Below are 19,997 nucleotides of genomic sequence, written 5' to 3'. Positions count from 1 at the left end.
TCCTCCTACCCAGGAGGGTATACAAAAGGTGAGAATAGATGAAACCTTGTCAGAGCCACAAAAGCAAGAAGTCAGGGAGTTTCTGCAAAGAAACACTGAGGTGTTTTCTGACATACCAGGTTGTACAAATTTGATAAAGCATGATGTCATTACTGATCCTCAGGTTCGGGTCCGCCTTAAGCCCTATCGGATCAGACCAGATGCCCGTAGACAGGCAGTGGACGAGGAAGTGCAGAGGATGCTGGATTTGGGGGTAATTGAGAAGTCTGTAAGTGAGTGGAATAGTCCCATTGTGCTTGTTCCTAAACCAGATGGGTCTATACGATTTTGCAATGACTTCAGGAAGGTAAATGAAGTCTCAAAGTTTGATGCTTACCCTATGCCAAGGGTTGACGAGTTGATTGAACGACTAGGTCCTGCTAGGTACATAACAAATCTTGACCTAACTAGAGGGTATTGGCAGGTACCAATGTCGGAAACAGCTAGGGAGAAAACAGCCTTTTCTACCCCACAAGGGCTCTTCCAGTATGTTCGTATGCCATTCGGGCTCCAGGGGGCCCCAGCCACATTTCAAAGAATGATGGACCAAATTCTTAGACCTGATCAACATTTTGCCTCTGCTTATTTGGATGACGTGGTCATTTTTAGCAGGGATTGGCAAAGCCACCTCCCCAGAGTACAGGCCGTCCTAAATTCCATTAGAGAAGCAGGCCTGACGGCAAATCCCAAGAAATGTGCCCTAGGTTTGGAAGAAGCCCGTTATCTGGGGTACACTATAGGGAGAGGTGTTATCAAGCCTCAAGTGAACAAGGTGGAGGCAATTAAAGACTGGCCCCAGTCACTAAAAAGCAGGTCCGTACTTTTCTTGGTATGGTGGGCTATTATCGCAGATTCATTCAAAATATTGCAAGCAGGGCTGCTCCTTTGACCGACCTGACCAAAGGGAAAGGGTCCACAATGATTAAGTGGGGTCCTGAGGCAGAGCAGGCATTCCAAGATTTGAAAGTGGTTTTATGCCAAGATCCAGTGTTGGTCGCACCAGACTTCAAAGAGAAATTTGTTGTGCAAACTGATGCCTCTGGTGTTGGATTAGGTGCTGTATTGTCACAGTTAGTTGGGGGAGAAGAGCATCCAGTGGTCTACTTGAGCAGGAAGTTGACCCCTGCAGAAAAAAATTATAGTATTGTTGAGCGGGAGTGCTTAGCAATTAAATGGGCACTGGAAGCTTTGCGGTACTATCTTCTGGGCCGCCAGTTTGTGCTCATTACGGACCACTCTCCCTTAACCTGGATGTCACAGGCAAAAGAAAGAAATGCAAGGGTCACACGTTGGTTCCTTTCCTTGCAGAATTTCAATTTTACAGTGGAACACAGAGCAGGCAAACTGCAGGGTAATGCAGATGCCTTGTCAAGGGTCCACTGTATGGTGGCTAATGGTGTCCGAAACCCCGGGTTCGAACAGAGGGGGGAGGTATGTGACAAAGAGCTATGTCCCAATAGGCTGCCTGTATATGATTGGAGGTATATAGCACCCAGCCTGAGGTATTGGCTCCTTTAAATCTCCATGGTAAGACAGGTTAGGACCCTGGAGCAAGGATAGTTCAGTATGCTGCCCAATTAGTCCGCAGGTGGGGCTGTTTAAGAGAGCCTGGCGGGGAGTGGGAGTGTGTTGTACTGGGAGTCAGAGAGAACCTCTGAACACACGCTGTGAAGTGTTTTGTGAACAAACTGTGTGTTTGACTGCAACTCAAAATAGCAAATGTTTGTTACCACCGCAAGGAACTTTCCTATGGACTGTAACACTGCAAACCGGTGAGGTTTTCATTATTATTTGACTGTTTAGCACGGAAATTGTGCCTGTTTAAGTTGTCCGGTTTGAACAATAAAACCCCAGGCAGGAGCCTGTTTCACTTTTGTTGCAAACCTAAGCCTCCTGTCTCCTCTGTAAGAACTGTTTTACCTGAGCCCCACCGGCTGCTTTGAGCTATTTCCCACAAAATATATATATATATATATATATATATATATATATATATATATATATATATATATATATATATATATATATATATATATATATATATATATATATTATTAACATGTATTTATATAGCGCCAACATATTGCGTAGCACTGTAAAGTAAATGTGATTATACAACTAATCTACCAGACCTGGGGCAATTTCAGCGCCAAGTATAATTTTTGATACCCTAGGTAATGTTAATAATAACATGTTTAAGTATAATGTTTGATACCCTAGGTCAATCTGTTTTGCTGACCCTTATATGAAGTAGATATTTTGCCTCAAGGCCCTGAACTTTGCATCCCATATATATAAAATATACACTATGAATTAACCCCCTCAACATACTTGAAAGCCTCTAGCAATAACAATATAAATCCATGTAAAAACCGATGTGTAAAGAAATGTGTGGTTGATTTAGTAACAATTATTACGGCTTGCTATTTCTCTCTGCATGCTATATGCATCAGATTTAGACAGATGATTTGCCCACCCAATAGATCAGAACTGCATTGAACATATGACAAATTAACCCATATGTCACAATTGATAAATATGTAGATCAGTTAGAAACTTTCCTGGCTATCAGAAAAGTATTCCTGATGTTCACGAAAGTGCTGATAAGTGGGGAGAATATTGAACTTCTGAGAGCTTCAGGATTCCTCTTTCTGTTATGTGATAAATCAGCAGGGACACATAATTTTTCATGGGCGACAAAACACTCCACATTTCATTGCCTTTTGTGCTTTTAGAACATCTTCATTTCCTGTTGCAACTGACTTGTATGTTTTTCTTTTTTAACTCTGTTTGGCACTGCATTAGTGGCACAGAATTACTTTGCCTTGGGCTGGCCTTTAGCAGACTCTGGAATATAATTATTCTTCCACATAACAGGAAATGCAGTTACTTCTATTAAACAACAGTTGTCTAATACTCAGTGCCGGGCCAGGCCGGCCAGGCGCCCTAGGCAACCTAGCCGGTGGCAGCGAAGACATACTCTTGTGAAAAAAAACCTGTGTGCATGTGCAAAAAGGACGCGAGTGTCTGCCACAGCGGCGAGAGGGGACCGGACTATGGGTAGGAGGCAGAGGCGGTGTGTGCCTGGCACCCCCTTTTTACTTACCCCTCGGTGGAGAGTCAAAGCATCGGAGTTCACCGCAGCCATCTTCCGGGTCTTCGGTAAGCTGAAACGGAGACCAGCGAAGCAGCACATGCGCAGTTGGAGCAATTTACTGGTTTGCAACAACAACAACACAGAAAATGGCTGCAGCATTTACTGTAACTGGGGGTTTGCTTTACGTTTCCATGTGAACTGAAGGACATCACTATAGGGATACAATCATATCAAACTAAAAAAAAAACCTTAAAAATACAGGCTGTCTTATCAGTAGAAAACAGAATGAGGAGCTTTTATGTGCAAGGACGATACAATCACAGTTTTTCTTTGCTCTTAAAGTAAAGTATCTCCATATGCATTTATTTAATCAATTTGGTAATTGAAGCAACACCTTGAAATCATTACAGTACAGTTCTCAGGTTATATTTGACTTCCATAGGGATTTACAGTAGTTTTACTTTTGCTTTATAAATAATGGGATCAAAAGTTACCTGTCTCTGTACTTTGTAGTAATGTTCATTAACAGATGGGAAGTTGCAAAGTGTATTCTTTCTTTTGGATATCTCAACTGCTAAAGATAGAAATACTGGCCGTGCATCCTATGTTTAACTCATGTCTTACCAATAGGAATACTATGAAACTGGTGATTACATTATTCGTGAAGGAGAAGAAGGGAGCACATTCTTCATTATTGCTAAAGGAAAGGTGAGGTGTCATTAGTCTGATACAATTTAGTTTTGCATGATAATGCCAGGAGATTAAGGGGGTTATTTATCAAAGGTAGAGTTGTGTTTTTCCCGAAAAATTCGAGTTTTCAAGGGTATTTTTCAGTAAAAGCTCAGAAAAGCTCAGAAAATAACACTCAAATTTTTCATTTTCCCCCGAAGCTGTATATAGCTCAAATCTGAAAATACTCCAGCTAAAACCTGTGAAGGTCATGTAGAAGTCAATGGCAGAGGTCTCTTGAACCATTTGAACATGTTTTTAGCCTTCATGATTTAAATTTTTTTCCCAGTGGTCTGCCCTCGAAAGATTGAACAATTTGAGCTATTCAAGTTTTTTTCCGCTGAAAACTCGATCAATTTGAGTATTCTAGTTGTGAGTTTATTCGTGGAAAAATTCTCACAAACTCAACCTTTGATAAATAACCCCCTAAATCTGGTTGTTGCTAAAAGTAAAATAACATTAAAAAAATGTGGACCCTGAAAAAGTCATTCTTCTATTTTCCCAGCATACTTAGCATGCCTACCATGGCTGCCTTGATCGCTGCAAAGCACTTTGAGACCTATACTACATATGCGCTACATAAATAATACCCCTTTCCATATATTGTATGGAAATGTTATCATGTTAATATGGTAGTGTCCATCTTCTGCCAGTTTCTTTTAATATTCTTTATATAGCACCAACATATTTATTCAGTGCTTTACTGACTTCCTAATTCACATCAGTCCCTGCCCTAGTGGAGGTACCAATAAGTTATATTCACACAACACTTGTAGCCTTATTTATCAAAATTCAACTTTGTGTAATTTTAGAGTTTTTTTTTAGATTAAACTCACAATTTAAAAAAAATGCTTATTTATGAGTTATTTATGAGTTTTTCCACCAAAAAAATTTGAATCATGGTGAAAACCCAAATTTAAACATTGATAAATCAACCCCTTTAGTTTAGTTTTATCAGGAGCCAGTTTCATGGGAAATTATGTTATATTATAAACTGAATTAGTTAATAGTGCTCCTCCAGCAAAATCCTGCAATCTGTTTCTCAAAAGAGCAAACTCAATAGTAAAACACCCAAGTTCAACCATGACTGCTTCAGTTACATTGAGTAGGAGAACTATAGCATATCTGAAAGCAGTTCCATTGTTAAGGGCTGGTGAACTTCATACTAGCAGGATATACATATGTCCATTTATATAATTCAGTGGAAATAATACCTTGATTGGTATTTTCTGTTGGTCAGATTGAGCCAAGAGTGCCAGTATATACATTTTATTCATACAGAAAATGCATATGTTCTATGTACAGAATAATCCTTTGCCTCCAGCAGTTGACAAACTGCTTTATAGCATATTGCCCCTTCAACTAATGACAACAACTACGACAATAATGGTAATTCTTAAATTATGAACGTGTCATAAATGTTTTTAAGATTAAATCAGTTGATTTGGTTATATGCCTCTCTAACTAGTAACTCTTTTCACAGGTGAAAGTGACTCAGAGTGCAGAGGGTTATGAAGAACCTCAGTATATAAAACTTTTGGAAAAAGGAGATTACTTTGGTGAAAAAGCTCTTATCAGGTCTTTGAATATTTCAGGATACTTAAATATGAGGCCTGGCTGTTTGTTTTGCACTTTAATACATAAAATCTGCAATATTCAGTAACAGAAATCTGCTCTCTAATTTGTATCTAGGTGGGCAAAAAGTAAATCTTTTTTTAAAAAGATTAGGCGATGGGTAGGGGGTGTGAGGGGGGACACTTACATACCTCCCTGGGTAAAAAGTACATCTTTTTTTCAAAAGATTAGGTGATTGGTAGGGGGTGTAAGGGGGGGATTAGGTGACTGGTAGGGGGTATAAGGAGAGCCTTCTTAAAATAGAAGGTACTCACATGTCTCATGCTAGACACACATGACACTACCTTAAAGGAGCACCCAAACACAAAAAGCTGTATAATAAAAGTCCTATTAAAGTTAATCATGAAACTCAAATTATTTTTTTTATTAAAACATCTCTACCTGTTATATAGTTGTTTAAAACTCCCAGCTGTCACATATTGCCTGCACCTCCTCTATGCCTTAGGCATAGAACAGGGCCGGCAATTACTTTTTCAGGTAAAAATTTTTTGGAAATTTGTTATGCCTAGAAACTGCAAAAACTTGAATCTGAAAATACGCAAGCTAAAACCTGTCGTAGTCATGTAGAAGTCACAGAGGTCACTTAAACCATTTTAAGATGTTTTAGCCTTGATTTTCGTGTTTATTTTGGTAGTTTGTGCTTGAAAACTCGATAAATTCAAGCTATTCGAGTTTTTTGGGCGGATAACTCGGTCTATTCGAGTATTCGAGTTTTCCCCCTGATTGCATTGATTCGAGTTTTTTACATTCAAGTTTTTTCATAAATGAGCAAACATTTGAGTTGTAAGTTTATTTGAGGTAGAAAAAAACCTCACAAACTCAACCTTTGATAAATAACACCCTTAAGGAAGTAAAGGTGAAGACATGCAAATGACTCCTTAATGTCCCTGTGCCCAACTATGCATCCAAAACTGCTGGTTTAATAGAACATAAAATAATAGGCTATTAATTCAGAGCCATGTTTCTAAATTTATACAAGTAAAAACTGTGAAGATCCGCACTCAGCCTAATGGTCACGTATTTGTAAATGCATCAATCCTCTCACAAAGATGTACCAGTCATCCAGAAATATCCACTTTTTCAATGAAAGAGAGGAGAGCAGATTAACTACTAGTGTTTATTTATTATTCATGTTGCTTAACAAGACATGTTTTTCCAAGTGTACCTGGATACAGTATGTACTGCCCCTGACACTCTTTCGGTATTTTTGTAGTAGTCAATGGCATTCTGCTGGGAGTTCTTGTTAGCTAGTTCTGGAGAGCCAGATATTTCAGTTTCCATTTAAACAGCTGCATATAGAAGGGTCCATTTTCTCTCTTACATGTGGAGGCCATTTTATCCAGATTCAGATTTGTGTAAAAGAGGTTTTTTTTCTACTTCAAATCAACTCACAATTTGAAAAAAACACAAACCTTTTCTAGTTTTTAAAAAAATCCAAATAATCCAAAAAATCCAAATCCAAAAATAAAAGACGTGAATAAATAAAAATACTAGAATACCTCAAAGTTGTGATTTACCCATCATTTTTGTGAGTTTACGAGCTCAAATAAATAGTTTAACATTTGGCTATGGTAGCTCCTATTGACTTCTATATGACCCCGCAAGCTTTTAAAGGCCGTAGCTTTACATTCCAGTTTTATGTTTTTACATAGTTAAATTGGGAAAAAAGACCATCAAGTTCAACCCCTACAAATGAAACCCAGCATCCATACATACACCCCTTCGTAGCCTCACATAAATTATATATATATCCACATCTATACTAACTATAAAATTTAGTACCACAATAACCTTTGATATTATGCCTGTCCAAGAAATCATCCAAGCCACTCTTAAAAGCATTAACAGAATCAGCCATCACAACATCACCCAGCAGGGCATTCCACTATGGGGTGCCGTTTGTCCCAAATCCATTCTGTATACAAAATTATCCTCTGCACAGACAATGCTTTCATGGTATATAAGTATTTGTGATCATATACAAAGATAAAAAATATACAAAATACTTATTTTTATAAAAGAATGAGAACAAAATCTTGTTAGTGCACAAAAGGTCATTATATTACAAACTTCATTCTGTACATTTTAATTTCAATCTGTCTCACAAATGTATAATATTCTCGCACCTATGTGTAGTTACTTCAGAATGAATTATAATATATTATGAAATATATAATAGTGTAACTAACTAGTGCATGTCAAGCTAGATTTGAATGACAAAATAGATATCTGTGACAGATTTTATAGTACAGGATTCATTCTTTCCACGAAATGACACATTCCTGAACCAATAAGAACAAAGCTTATTGCCATATAACAAACAAGATGAAAAGTTGCTAGCTCTGCTCTACATCGCTGCATCATCCCCTAAAAGGGCTGCTGTTAAACACTACAGGTTCCTAATTGGAAGTTGTTACAAATGGCTGAGAAATATAACGCTGCACTTATAATGATTGTAAAGAAAGAAAAGTATGCAAAACATAAATATGATCATTTTAAGTGATATGGCTATTCTTATTGTAGTAACCTGCTTGTGTTGGCACTGTGTTAGTTCAGGCAAAGCAGCCAGACAATCACAGTAACTTCTGGACTCAGTGGAGAAACTAGATATTACAGGGCCCCACAGCAAATGATTTTTCAAGCCCCCAAGATGTTAAGCATACCTTTTGTAAATAAAAAGCGGGACAAAAAAGTTGCAGCGTGCAGTTCGGCAATTTTTTACCACGCCCATTTTAGTGGCCACACCCCTAATTACCATGTTAATTTTACAAAATTTGGCAGGTTATGAAAGTTTGCCCTTTATGCTGTGAGTCTAACTTCTCCCAAGGGATTTATATATTGTTACAATTACTTATTTACTTATCTCAAAATTGTTACAAAATTATCTTATCTGCAGCTGTGGCTGTTCTTGGCTCTCTGCCAAAAGCCAATTAAGTTAGAAACCTTGTTTCTTTTTCTGCCTGTTCAGTGCAGAGAAAATTGGGACTTTCAAGTAAAAACCAGGGACTGCGGGTTGAGCTGCTCCTCTAAAAATGGGACAGTTGGGAGGTATGGTGTAGAGGTCGATACCAATATTGACTGAAACTGTGATTTCATGTCAAATTGTTTTAAGTTTGTATACTACAATGATTCTTAATGCTTTTATATTAATTTACACATGTATATTATGTAAGAATTTCTGTTTTATTTTCTTTGCAGTGATGATGTCAGATCCGCAAATATTTTAGCATATGGAGAAAGAGTGGAGTGTCTTGTCATGGACCGAGAGTAAGTAGTAAACTAAATTACTCACTAAATAACAAATTATCTAAATGCAGAATAATAAAGGTAAGGAGATGCATCTACTGTACATCTAAAGTATGGTAGACTATGGATTATATTCATTTACAAAATAAAAACCTCTGTCTGTATGTTTTATATTATGTCTGCAGAAAAATTATCTCCAGCGGGTCCCAAGGTGGCTGCACACCACCCACACCCACAGACAGTCAGGAAAGCTTTTACTGCTTTGATAGATGTGCCATTTTGTAATAATATGTTAGACTGGTCTGAGCAGTCAAACTCTATTCTGTGGCATGGTGGTCTAACACAAAATGTCTAATCTGCCTAAAATGAACAAGCATAGTTAGGGTTCTCAACTAGTCACAAAATGCTTTGTAAATCTTTTTTTAGAACTGTTATTGCCACATTCCAAAAATATTTATATCACTTATTGCAGTGACACATTTTTGTAGACAGAAAGTAGGTGTTTTCAATCAAAGAAAAACCAGAGGAAAACCAGCTTGCTTCTTCCACAACAAAAGGCGGTTGGGATAAATTATGGTAAAGGGTAATCCTTTCTAGATAAAGTCCTTTTTTGATGACAATGATCCTTACAAGCCAAATAAGTTCATATGTTCAGTTGTCTCAGAAGGAGGACAATCTAAATTATTTAGAACGATCTTGAAAAGACAGTTGATCTAGAAAAGACAATTGAGACCAAATATGAAATTGTGTTTGTGGGATCTAGTTTCAGTTATAAAATACTGCATGTGCCAACATATTGAAAACGTTTCTTAGAATATTTAGTTAGCAGGGGACCTATGAACCCCTGGCCCTCCTTGTCATTTGCACCTTGTAGCAGCAAGTAATGGGATTTATATTTAGATAGTGATATGTGGGCTGGCCCGATACCCACTTTACCCATGGGTTTGGGCTGACCTCGCTGCAGGGTTTGCTGGTCGCTGGTGGGTTCGGGTTGAGCTCTTCTGCCTGCTCTTTTTTCCTGCTCTCCCCGCTTGCCTTAGACTGCCGGTTTCTGAATTCCGGTTTTATAGGTACGCATCTTCCCCGCCTCTTTTGTGACATTATTGGTCGGGTGGATCTATAAATGGTGGCGGGAAGCCGCGTGCGGCCGGGCGCTGGTCAGGCGCTGGTCAGGCGGGTGCACTCATCAACTAATTAAAATTTTTAAGATTGGCCTAGTGTTGCCAGTTGAGATAAGACAAAATAAACATCTGTGCAAAATTTCTTTCTGGGTGCTAAATATGGAGTACAGGGGTAACTGTGAACCCTTTTGAACAATTGTCTTGAAGGCTATGAAGATGTAATTTTCTCCTAGGACATTTAATAAGACAGTTGGAACATACGAAGAACTTATGAAATGTCTTGAGGGATATGTAGCAAATCTGACCCTTGATGATGAAAGAAGGCATGCCAAGTACGTATGGACCCATTTGTTTGTATCAAATATATATATAGTACAGAACTCTATAGCAGACTAATCATTCTTTAATCTGTTGTTTGGACCTTGTAGCAGCAAGTAATGGGATTTATATTTAGATAGTGATGTGTGGGCTGGCCCGATACCCACTTTACCCATGGGTTTGGGCTGACCTCGCTGCAGGGTTTGCTGGTCGCTGGTGGGTTCGGGTTGAGCTCTTCTGCCTGCTCTTTTTTCCTGCTCTCCCCGCCTGCCTTAGACTGCCGGTTTCTGACTTCCGGTTTTATAGGTACGCATCTTCCCCGCCTCTTTTGTGACATTATTGGTCGGGTGGATCTATAAATGGTGGCGGGAAGCCGCGTGCGGCCGGGCGCTGGTCAGGCGGGTGCACTCATCAACTAATTTAAATTTTTAAGATTGGCCTAGTGTTGCCAGTTGAGATAAGACAAAATAAACATCTGTGCAAAATGTAATTAACCCTCGATATTCGAATGCCGAATGTAAATCCTATGACTTCAAATATCGAAGTCGAAGGATTTACCGCAAATAGTTTGATCGAATGAAAAATCGAAGGATTTTAATCCATCGATCGAACGATTTTTCTTCGACCTAAAAATTGTTCCAAAGCCTATGGGGACCTTCCCCATAGGCTAACATGGCACCTCGGTAGGTTTTAGGTGGCGAACTAGGGGGTCGAAGTTTTTTTTAAAGAGACAGTACTTCGACTATCGAATGGTCGAATATTCGAATGATTTTTAGTTTGAATTGTTCGATTCGAAGTTGTAGCCAATTCGATGGTCGAAGTAGCCAAAAAAATTATTCGAAATTCAAAGTTTTTTTTATTCTATTCCTTCACTCGAGCTAAGTAAATGGGCCCTGAAGGATTTAACTTCGATGGTCGAATATCGAGGGTTAATTAACCCTCGATATTCGACTCTAAGTAAATGTGCCCCTGGGTGTCAGTTGATGTGGCAAAATTTCTAACAGTACCAGTCTTCACTCATGTCCTTATCGGGCTCCAGAATTTTCTGCTGTGACACTGTCAGAGAACCTGCCTACTTCAGAGTAAAAGCCACACTGGTCACTGGTGAAGGTTAGGTTGAGGTATCCAATAAAGATCCTGGTCAATAAAAAAGCACCCTTCAAGTCAGGGTTATATAGCATGTTAATACTGATTTACACTTACTCTGCATAGCTTCTTGACAACTTTTTATAATATATTTTAGTTTCAAAAGCAGTACATGAAATAATCACAAGAAAATTACTAAATGTTCCAGTAATTTGTGTTTTTTTTAGTGTACGTGTTCTTATATTCGATTTTCACTTAAAAAGACTTGTCATATACACAAAAGTATTCTGTTTTTTTGTAGGAACTCAGTGAATGAACAACATCTAAAAGCTGAGTCAATGGAATTGAATCAGATGAAAAAAGTTTTTGCAAGATTTCCGTCTGCATCCCCTTTTGAGAATCTAGAAATTGTCACAACACTGGGTGTCGGTGGGTTCGGGAGAGTGGAGCTTGTAAGGTTTTACATTTTCCAAGAATCCCAAATTCGTTAGTAAACAAAATTGGCTTTCCAAGCCATCTTACAGTTTAATAAAGCTTATAGTCTTACAGTTATTTTTTAGACCCTTGATTATTGCTTGTCTGAACTATTTTCACTGGTCCATCTAAATGGCTCATGCTGTACACGTTCAATAAAAAAGCTGGTTTTCAATCATCATTTTTATTTTAAGGGAACATGGGAAAAATATTTAGTTTTTGAGTAAAACACTGTTGCACCTATTTACTATTAATGGTAAAGTATTAATGAGCAGTTGCAATATATCTGGGTTGATTAGGTCAATTTACCAACACTTTGGGGCCCTAAATTTAAATTGCTATGGGGCCCAGTAACAAAAACTCTTTTCTTTTCACATTTGACTGAATGATGAGTTCTAATTTCACACTTTTATAAGGAAGGAGGTAGGTGTGAGTGTCTGAAGAAGTTTAAATGCTGTGGTTTATCTCATACAGAAAAGAACTCTACTTTTTTAAGTCATTTAGCAGTATGGATGGCAGCAATATAAATGTTTGATCTAGAATGGATTGTGGAATGAATTAAGGTGGTTGCTATAAGATCTAATGACCAGGGCCAGGTAGAGAAAAGTGACAGGATGTCTCATACATTTATGAAAATGACTGCACAATCATATTATGATTATTATTATTATTATTATTAATAATAATTTTTTTACACTGTTTGCAGGTCAAGGTAAAATATGAGAATCTGGTGTTTGCAATGAAATGTATTAAGAAGAGGCACATTGTGGATAACATGCAACAAGAACATATACATTCTGAAAAAAACATTTTAAAAGAAGCTTGCTCTCCCTTTATTGTAAAGTAAGTGTTTCATTAAAAATGTAATGTTTTTTATACTACTTTCAGCAGTATCCATTACATCCTTCTGGAAATGTTCTGAATGTTGGGTAATTGATAGGGTTGCTACCTTATGTCCTGTGGAACTCTGGGCAGGGGGTGGAGCCTGGACGTATTGGTGGCGGGTCCGTGGTGCGACGAGTCCATGATGTCAGGGGCGGAGCTATGAAGTGGCAATTGCCTGATCGCCACATCAATCACAGGAAATCCTGTCTAGTTTTCCTAATTTGGAACAGGCCGGTTTTTGAAGGGCTGTCCAGGTGACAACCCTAGTAACAGCTCCAATAAACATATTATTCAAAATCATATATATCTGCACTCAGTTTGTATGTTCTATCTATGTATTTGTACTCTGTTTTTTTTGCCACATTACTAAAACCATGGGTAATTTGGCTTTTTATACTGGGCCTTGGCATGCATGGATGTGATAGAGGCCTTAGATCTTATGCTCCACTGGGGCAGGGACGATTTTGAATGATGTAAAGGTGCTCTGTTAGCACTATATATGTAAGAGGGTTCAAAATGGTTGATAATCTAATATTGGGGTAATGTTAATTTAATGTTGGGGTAATGTCAAGTTTTGGCCACTAGAAAGGGTTATGTAGAAAGTTAATAGGGGTAATTACAGTGCAGTGGCCTCTAGAGGGGGCCAGTGAGTAGAAATAGTGTCATAGAGTATGGGGAAAGTCCCAGAGGGTGGAGACTGGAGATGTTATAAAAAGGGGAGGTTCCAGAGGAAATTGTGAATGCTTCATGGGAAGAAGGTTCATGCAGGAAGCCATCTGAACAGCCGAGGCAAATCAACAGGAAGAGGTAGGAAATTAGCGAAGTGAAGGGCCTAGTTTGTGATATAGCACACTATAATGAAGTGAAGTGTGAAGTGAGATAGAATAGTTAGAATGGGCAGCTGTCGCCCCATTCTTAAGGTAACCATTCCCTTGTGAAGTCAGGGTCTGACCCAATTTACAAGGTCAAAATAGTGACATTTTAGCATCCTGTCATAATACACCCCAGGGGTGTAAGACAGTCAGGTCTATTGAGAAAGAGCCGTTCTGATCTCTGACAAGGGAGGAGTTGTGGGATTAGACTTCCTTAGACGACATACCCAATTTAGTGTAGGGACTACTGCTGGAAAGGGACTCTATAGAGTTTAGTTATGCCTGAGAGGAATCCACTGGAGGGGATCCTAAAGTATTGCCGTGTCCATACTTATGGTGAAGTTGATCTCCTATCCTATGACCAACACGGCTGGGTATGTTACTACATTATACTGCCTGTCACTGTATTATTGGATTGAATAAACCAACCATTAACTGTACAAAGTGTGACACTTTTTTCTGCTCAATAAACCACTGCTGTCCTGTATTTCTGCTGTCACAGCATCTAAAGTTATAGTTCATCAATAACACCTTTCCGGCAGACACATTGAGCAAAGGCTGATCTGAAAGACAGATCGGTTCGCAGTGTATGCTCTACTGTTTTGCAGCCATGGCTTAAAGGGTGATGATTTGACCCCCCATTCGATATGGTTTCAATTTGGAGTAATCTTCACATCAGCAATTTTATTCTGGAGGTTATCAATCAAGTCATCTTGGGTTGTGGAACCAAAAATGAATGCAATTTGGTATACTATGGATATCTATTAGAATTTGCCGGTGTGATATAAATAAATAAATGATGATGATAGAGCTGCTGTGTTTTTACTAAAGCCAATTCCCATATGTAAAAGCTGTGGGAACACTACTTACATGCTAGAGTTACACGGTTATTTATGTCAAAACTATACACTTCAATGGAATTGGTGAAGGTTATTCATTTTTTATCAATATGCCACAAATAGATCTCAGTGAATAAAAGAGAAGGAAAGGGTTATTATAATCTCTAACCTCAGAATTCTTGCTGGTGCTTCTCTTCACTGAAAACTTCCCTGAACTTTTTGTCTTCTTCGCAAGACGGCAGCTCAGTAGAATATTAATAATCTTTGGGGGTTGGAGAAGGTCAATTTGTACCACAGTGCCCAGAAATTTGGCATCCCCCCACCTTTGATTAGGTTTTATCTTGTCCTTTAATGCATTGGATAAGTAATCCCTATTTGTATAATCATCCAAATATTTTAATATAGGTTTTCTAGGGCTAGATTACTTATTAAAGATCAAAGACAATGTTCTATAAAAGAACTGTTTGACATAGTTTGAGGACCCTTATACGATAACTTAAACCTCTTGGTTTATTCATTAAAATAATTGATTGCATAACATCTCTGCTCATGTACTCAGTGGTCCTTTGCATGTCTATAGTATATAAAGGCCTATAAACTGTTTACCTCTGCAAAGATTGTAAAAGACATGGCAGAATCTAAAGAATTCAGAGGAGATAGCTTGATGGAAAGGGCTGCTGAAGTGGGTCTGCACTTATTGTGTTCTCTCTCTGGGGACTTTTTTTTAGAGTAAATTCAATATGCCCCGACATACCCATTATGTATCATAGTTTGTATGTGAGGCAATTATTTTCCATTATTAAATGGTCTAATAGCTGGTATTCTTAGAAAATGCAGATTTTGCAGCATACATGCAAAGATTTGAAACACAGTTATGTGGAGTTGGAGGAAGGGGCCATCTTTTATTCTTACTTACAATATTATGTATTTCCAGACTATACTGCACTTTCAAGGATAATAAGTATGTGTATATGCTTCTTGAAGCATGCCTTGGAGGGGAGCTTTGGAGCATTCTAAGAGATAGGTACGTACTTTTTTTTAATGAACTGCAATAATATAAAATAATGGGTACAATTTGTAAATTAACAATTGACCCCCATTTTATACTTTTTAAAGGACTTTGCTGGGAATTTATGTTGTTTTCTACAAGTGTGTTTACAAGCTTTAAGCATTCAAGTACCATTCTACTCTGTGGGGTGTTTGCACACCTCTAGTTGTAAATCCTGTGTAAGGCTTACCAGGCTACCATTGTAGCTGTAACATACTGCTTATTAGCATTCAACCTAACATGTTATCAGAATGCAGCTTATGATTTTAGTATGTGAGAAAAAAATGATGCTATTTTAAGCATCTGTTCAACAAGTCTTCATTATTTATTTGATGTGGTTGTTGAACCTTATGCCATAAGGTTGTCAAGTTATCCTGGAAACCATAAATGATCCACTGTGAGTATTTCATGTATCATTTTTATTTCCAGTTGCTCAGACCCTTCCCTATTTCTACCTAGTTGCTAGATTCATTTATCCACAAAATGTAAATATCTCAAAAACCACAAACAAAAATGAATACTAATTGCAAAATGGATTAGAATACTGATGTCTACACTTTAATTTTAAAGTGAACTCATCCTTTTATTTTTCCATGTTTTTTTGTAATTCTATCCAGACACATATGCAGTTACACAGTTGCATAGTTAAATCAGTTTAAAAAAGACAAGGTCCATCAAGTTCAACCCCTCCAAATAAAAACGCAGCATCCATACACACACCCATCCATACCTTCACATAAATTCTATATACCCATATCTATACTAACTATAGAGTTTATTATCACAATAGCCTTTGATATTATGTCTGTCCAAGAAATCGTCCAAGCCGCTCTTAAAAGCAAGGTGTAGCTCAGACTCTATGTGAATATGTTGATACTAACAAACACTTCTACTTTCAGAGGCAGTTTTGATGAAACTACTGCTAAATTCTGCACTGGATGCGTCACAGAGGCTTTAGAGTATTTGCATCAAATAGGGGTTCTATATCGGGATTTGAAGCCAGAGAACTTACTTCTGGATTCAGAAGGTTATGTTAAACTGGTATGAAACTTTTATACTACATCAAAAATCCATGAGAATGAATTTGTCTATTCCCCCCAACTACTGAATAAAATAGAATAGGCTTGCCATTTGTAAAAAATACAGTCTTTTTAAATAGTTTGTATAAGTTCTGTGGTCAACAAACACCACTTACCAAGGTGATATTTAAGTATATTTAATGTGTAAAAATGTGTTACAGAAGATACATACAAATTATCAGATATTTAGCAAGTCAAATGCTCTATTGTCAGCCTACCCATAAGACATTCCATATGTTTCCTGAAACCTAATCCCATTCTAGATTTAAGGAACAAATGGAGTATGGGAATATATGTGTGAAGGATGTGTGAATGGCAAGTCATGAGTGTACAAATGAAACATATCTTAACTTAATCAATACTGGAGTATAACATATTTTCCAATACCCAATATTTTACATAAAAGAAAGGGTAGAAAGTGGGAGATAAATTGAGTGAATAAAGTAGTAAAGTTAAGGTGGCCATACACAGCCATAAACTTTTTTTTTGCTCTGTGAATGATCTTATCACCTTACCAATCGTTTTAACAATTCAGCTATCCACTGTAAATGATAGATGAGGAGCCTTTGGTCATGTGTTTGCCATGTAGGCTGCAAGATCTCACATATATTATCACAGATAAGATGCATAGATGCATGCTAGCATTTTAAAACAGACCAAAATGAGAATTTATTTTATATATGTTAAACACAAATCTTCTGTATTATTAAACAAAATCACTGTATTCTAGTTGATTCCAGAATTTCAAGGGAACTGAGATAAACACTAGAGTCAGCTTCAGTGTGTAATGCTTTAGAATTAAACACACTCAGGGCCGTATTTATATTAAGGAACCTGTGACTAGGGCAGCAGGTTTTGGGGGGCGGCCCTTTGGTGCCTATAAATGTTTTTTTTAAATCTAAAAACAAAAAAAAATTGCCCAGCCTCTTCCAAGGATTTCTGTAGGAATTTCAGTGAAAGAGCTGGGTGGTGATGGGTAGTGGACCGGCTGGTTGACGGAGTGACGTCACTTCCTCCCGGTGTGTGACGTCACTTTTGCGTGATGCATGATGCCACTTCACGTCACGTGCAGAACGCGCTGACATCACACGCGGTGCATAGGGGCGTAATACAGTCCAAATACACTGATCAAGTCTATGAGGTTTTCATTCATCCAGGTCATGTTATATCTATTAGAAGTAAATTTAGAGCAACTGGACTTGCTGGGTAATTATTGAAGATGTTGAACTGAAGAAGTTGCTTGGATGAGTAGTGAAACATCTTCAATAATTACTAGATTTACTTCTACTAGATGCACCAATCATCTTTATTGGTGTCTACTTAATTTCATTGTAGTAAAGAGGGGGGGGGGTCACTATTAATAAAGGGCATAGAGACTTATATTATGGACCCAGCCATAGGCTAATAATCCTGGGTTTAACCCACTTTCCAACCACATATTGCATAGTAACCATAAATGCAGAATCTTCATTGACATTCTTTGCTGACAGTGATGTAAAGTCATTAGCATGGAATGGATTTATTGCTTACTTAGGAAGAACTCAAGATCAGAGAAGTCAGCCAAAGAAATATAAACATTCTTCAAGTATAGTAAAATGTTGTTTCTTAATACAGATATAGGTTTTATTATCAAGAATGCTCAGGACCTGGGGGTTTTCTGAATAAGGGATCTCTCCGTAATTTGCATCAACATTCTTTAAATCTAATAAAAAATCATTTAACATAAAAAAGCCAATATTATTTATTATATTGATTAATTATATGTTAGTTTGGATCAAGTACAAGGTAATGTTTTATTATTACAGAGAAAAAGGAAATCATTTTGATAAATTTTAATTATTTGATTATAATGGACTCTATGGGAAATGGCCATATGCTGAGCTTTCTGGGTCCTTTCCCTGCACATTTTTTTGCTCTAGATCTAACAGAAGGACCCTGTATTAGAATATTAGGTGCGATACTTTCAGCTGCACAACAGAATGCCAACTTCATAAAACCAATGCAGTGATTTTTCTTCACAAGGTTGATTTTGGATTTGCCAAGAAAGTTTTCCCTGCGCAAAAAACATGGACATTTTGTGGCACACCAGAATATGTTGCTCCGGAAGTTATATTAAACAAAGGACATAGCTTCAGTGTGGATTTCTGGTCATTAGGAATTTTATTGTATGAGCTCCTAACAGGAAAGTAAGTCTCCGATAAATCAATTATCATGTTACTTTGTTCCACATTGTTATAATACATTCGACTAACTATAATTATTAATATGTTGTGACCTTTCATTAACATTTTATTATGTTTTTTTCACTCTCACATTCATGTGTCTGGAAACTATAGGGTTAATTAAGGAGTAAAATGTCAGTGTACAAAGTGCAATTTCACAATGTTTAATTTGCTGCTGTGATCTTTAATATGTTAAATCATAGAAAATGCACGTAGATGACTGAAAATATTCAGGTAATATTCAGCCATTTAGCAGTAGTGGATTGTTTTCCTAGTAGAATGTGCAAATTTTCCAACAATAAACTTATATAAACAGTAAGTTATCCTTCTTAGTTAAATTTTCCATGGTAATTAAGGAAAGATGGTTTTTTGAATGTTTCTATAGCTGAGTTTAAAGCTTAATAACATAAAGATTACATTTTTTATATATATCTTTGGAAACATTATAGCAAGGATAATTTTTCACGTTATTTGTCTAATATAACATATCTGGCATATTTTTGACCAGCCCTCCTTTTACTGGACCTGACCAGATGATAATCTACAATTTGATTCTCCAAGGCATTGAGAAAATTGAATTCTGCAAAAATATAACAAAACGCCCTGAAGATTTGATTTGTCGACTCTGTAGGTAAAGTATTTTTTTCATTTCAAGTTAACGCTACCTAGGAAGTTAAAAGCTTTGTTTCCATTTGATGAGAAGGTGGCGGTCGCTTGGGATATTCCTCCTAAGGTGGATGTGGAGGTGGCCAGATTAGCAAAGAAGACAACAATTCCTGTTGAAGATGGAGCCAGTTTTAGAGATCCTATGGATCGTAAGATCTATGCTGCTTTCAAGAAGCTCTTTGAATCTTCTGCTGCAGGTTTTAGGCCAGGGGTGGCCACGGCTTGCGTCATTCGTTCTATTAGGCTATGGCTCACTCAGCTGGAGCAGGATATGGAAGATGGAGTCTCTAGGGAAGATATGAAATCCTCTATGGAAATCATCAAGTTAGCAGCAGACTATTTGTGTGATGCTTCAGTGGAGAGCATTAGAATAGCTGCCAGATCTTCCGCTCTTGCAGTAGCAGGCAGACGTGTGGTGTGGCTCAAACATTGGGCTGCAGACTTGGCTTCGAAGAACAGGCTTTGTGCCATGCCTTTTGAGGGTCCTTTTCTCTTTGGTAAGGAATTGGAAGCTTTAGTCTCTAAATTAGGTGAAACGAAAAAGTTTTTACCTCAGGACAAACGTTTTTTTCCCCAGAGAAGATTTTTCCGTCCTCCAAATCAATCCAAGGGATCTAGAGAAACGAAGAAGCCTTTTTTTC

General features: G+C 37.6%; 1 protein-coding gene across 3 annotated transcripts in view; it reads left to right on the top strand.

The window, feature by feature from the left end:
- prkg2.L (protein kinase cGMP-dependent 2 L homeolog) overlaps nt 1-19,997 on the top strand; it is a 59,036-nt gene that overhangs the window by 30,129 nt on the left and 8,910 nt on the right. For all 3 annotated transcript variants that reach the window (NM_001092130.1, XM_018245105.2, XM_018245102.2), the window contains 10 exon segments: nt 3,767-3,844; nt 5,349-5,443; nt 8,699-8,767; nt 10,101-10,199; nt 11,573-11,723; nt 12,452-12,588; nt 15,276-15,365; nt 16,289-16,430; nt 18,491-18,654; nt 19,199-19,321. In NM_001092130.1, coding sequence (NP_001085599.1) covers nt 3,767-3,844; nt 5,349-5,443; nt 8,699-8,767; nt 10,101-10,199; nt 11,573-11,723; nt 12,452-12,588; nt 15,276-15,365; nt 16,289-16,430; nt 18,491-18,654; nt 19,199-19,321 — 1,148 coding nt within the window.

The sequence above is a fragment of the Xenopus laevis genome, chromosome 1L (assembly GCF_017654675.1).
Source record: "Xenopus laevis strain J_2021 chromosome 1L, Xenopus_laevis_v10.1, whole genome shotgun sequence".
Taxonomy (NCBI): Eukaryota; Metazoa; Chordata; class Amphibia; order Anura; family Pipidae; genus Xenopus; species Xenopus laevis.
Note: the sequence above shows the minus strand (reverse complement) of the source record. Positions and strands in the feature narration are given on the sequence as shown.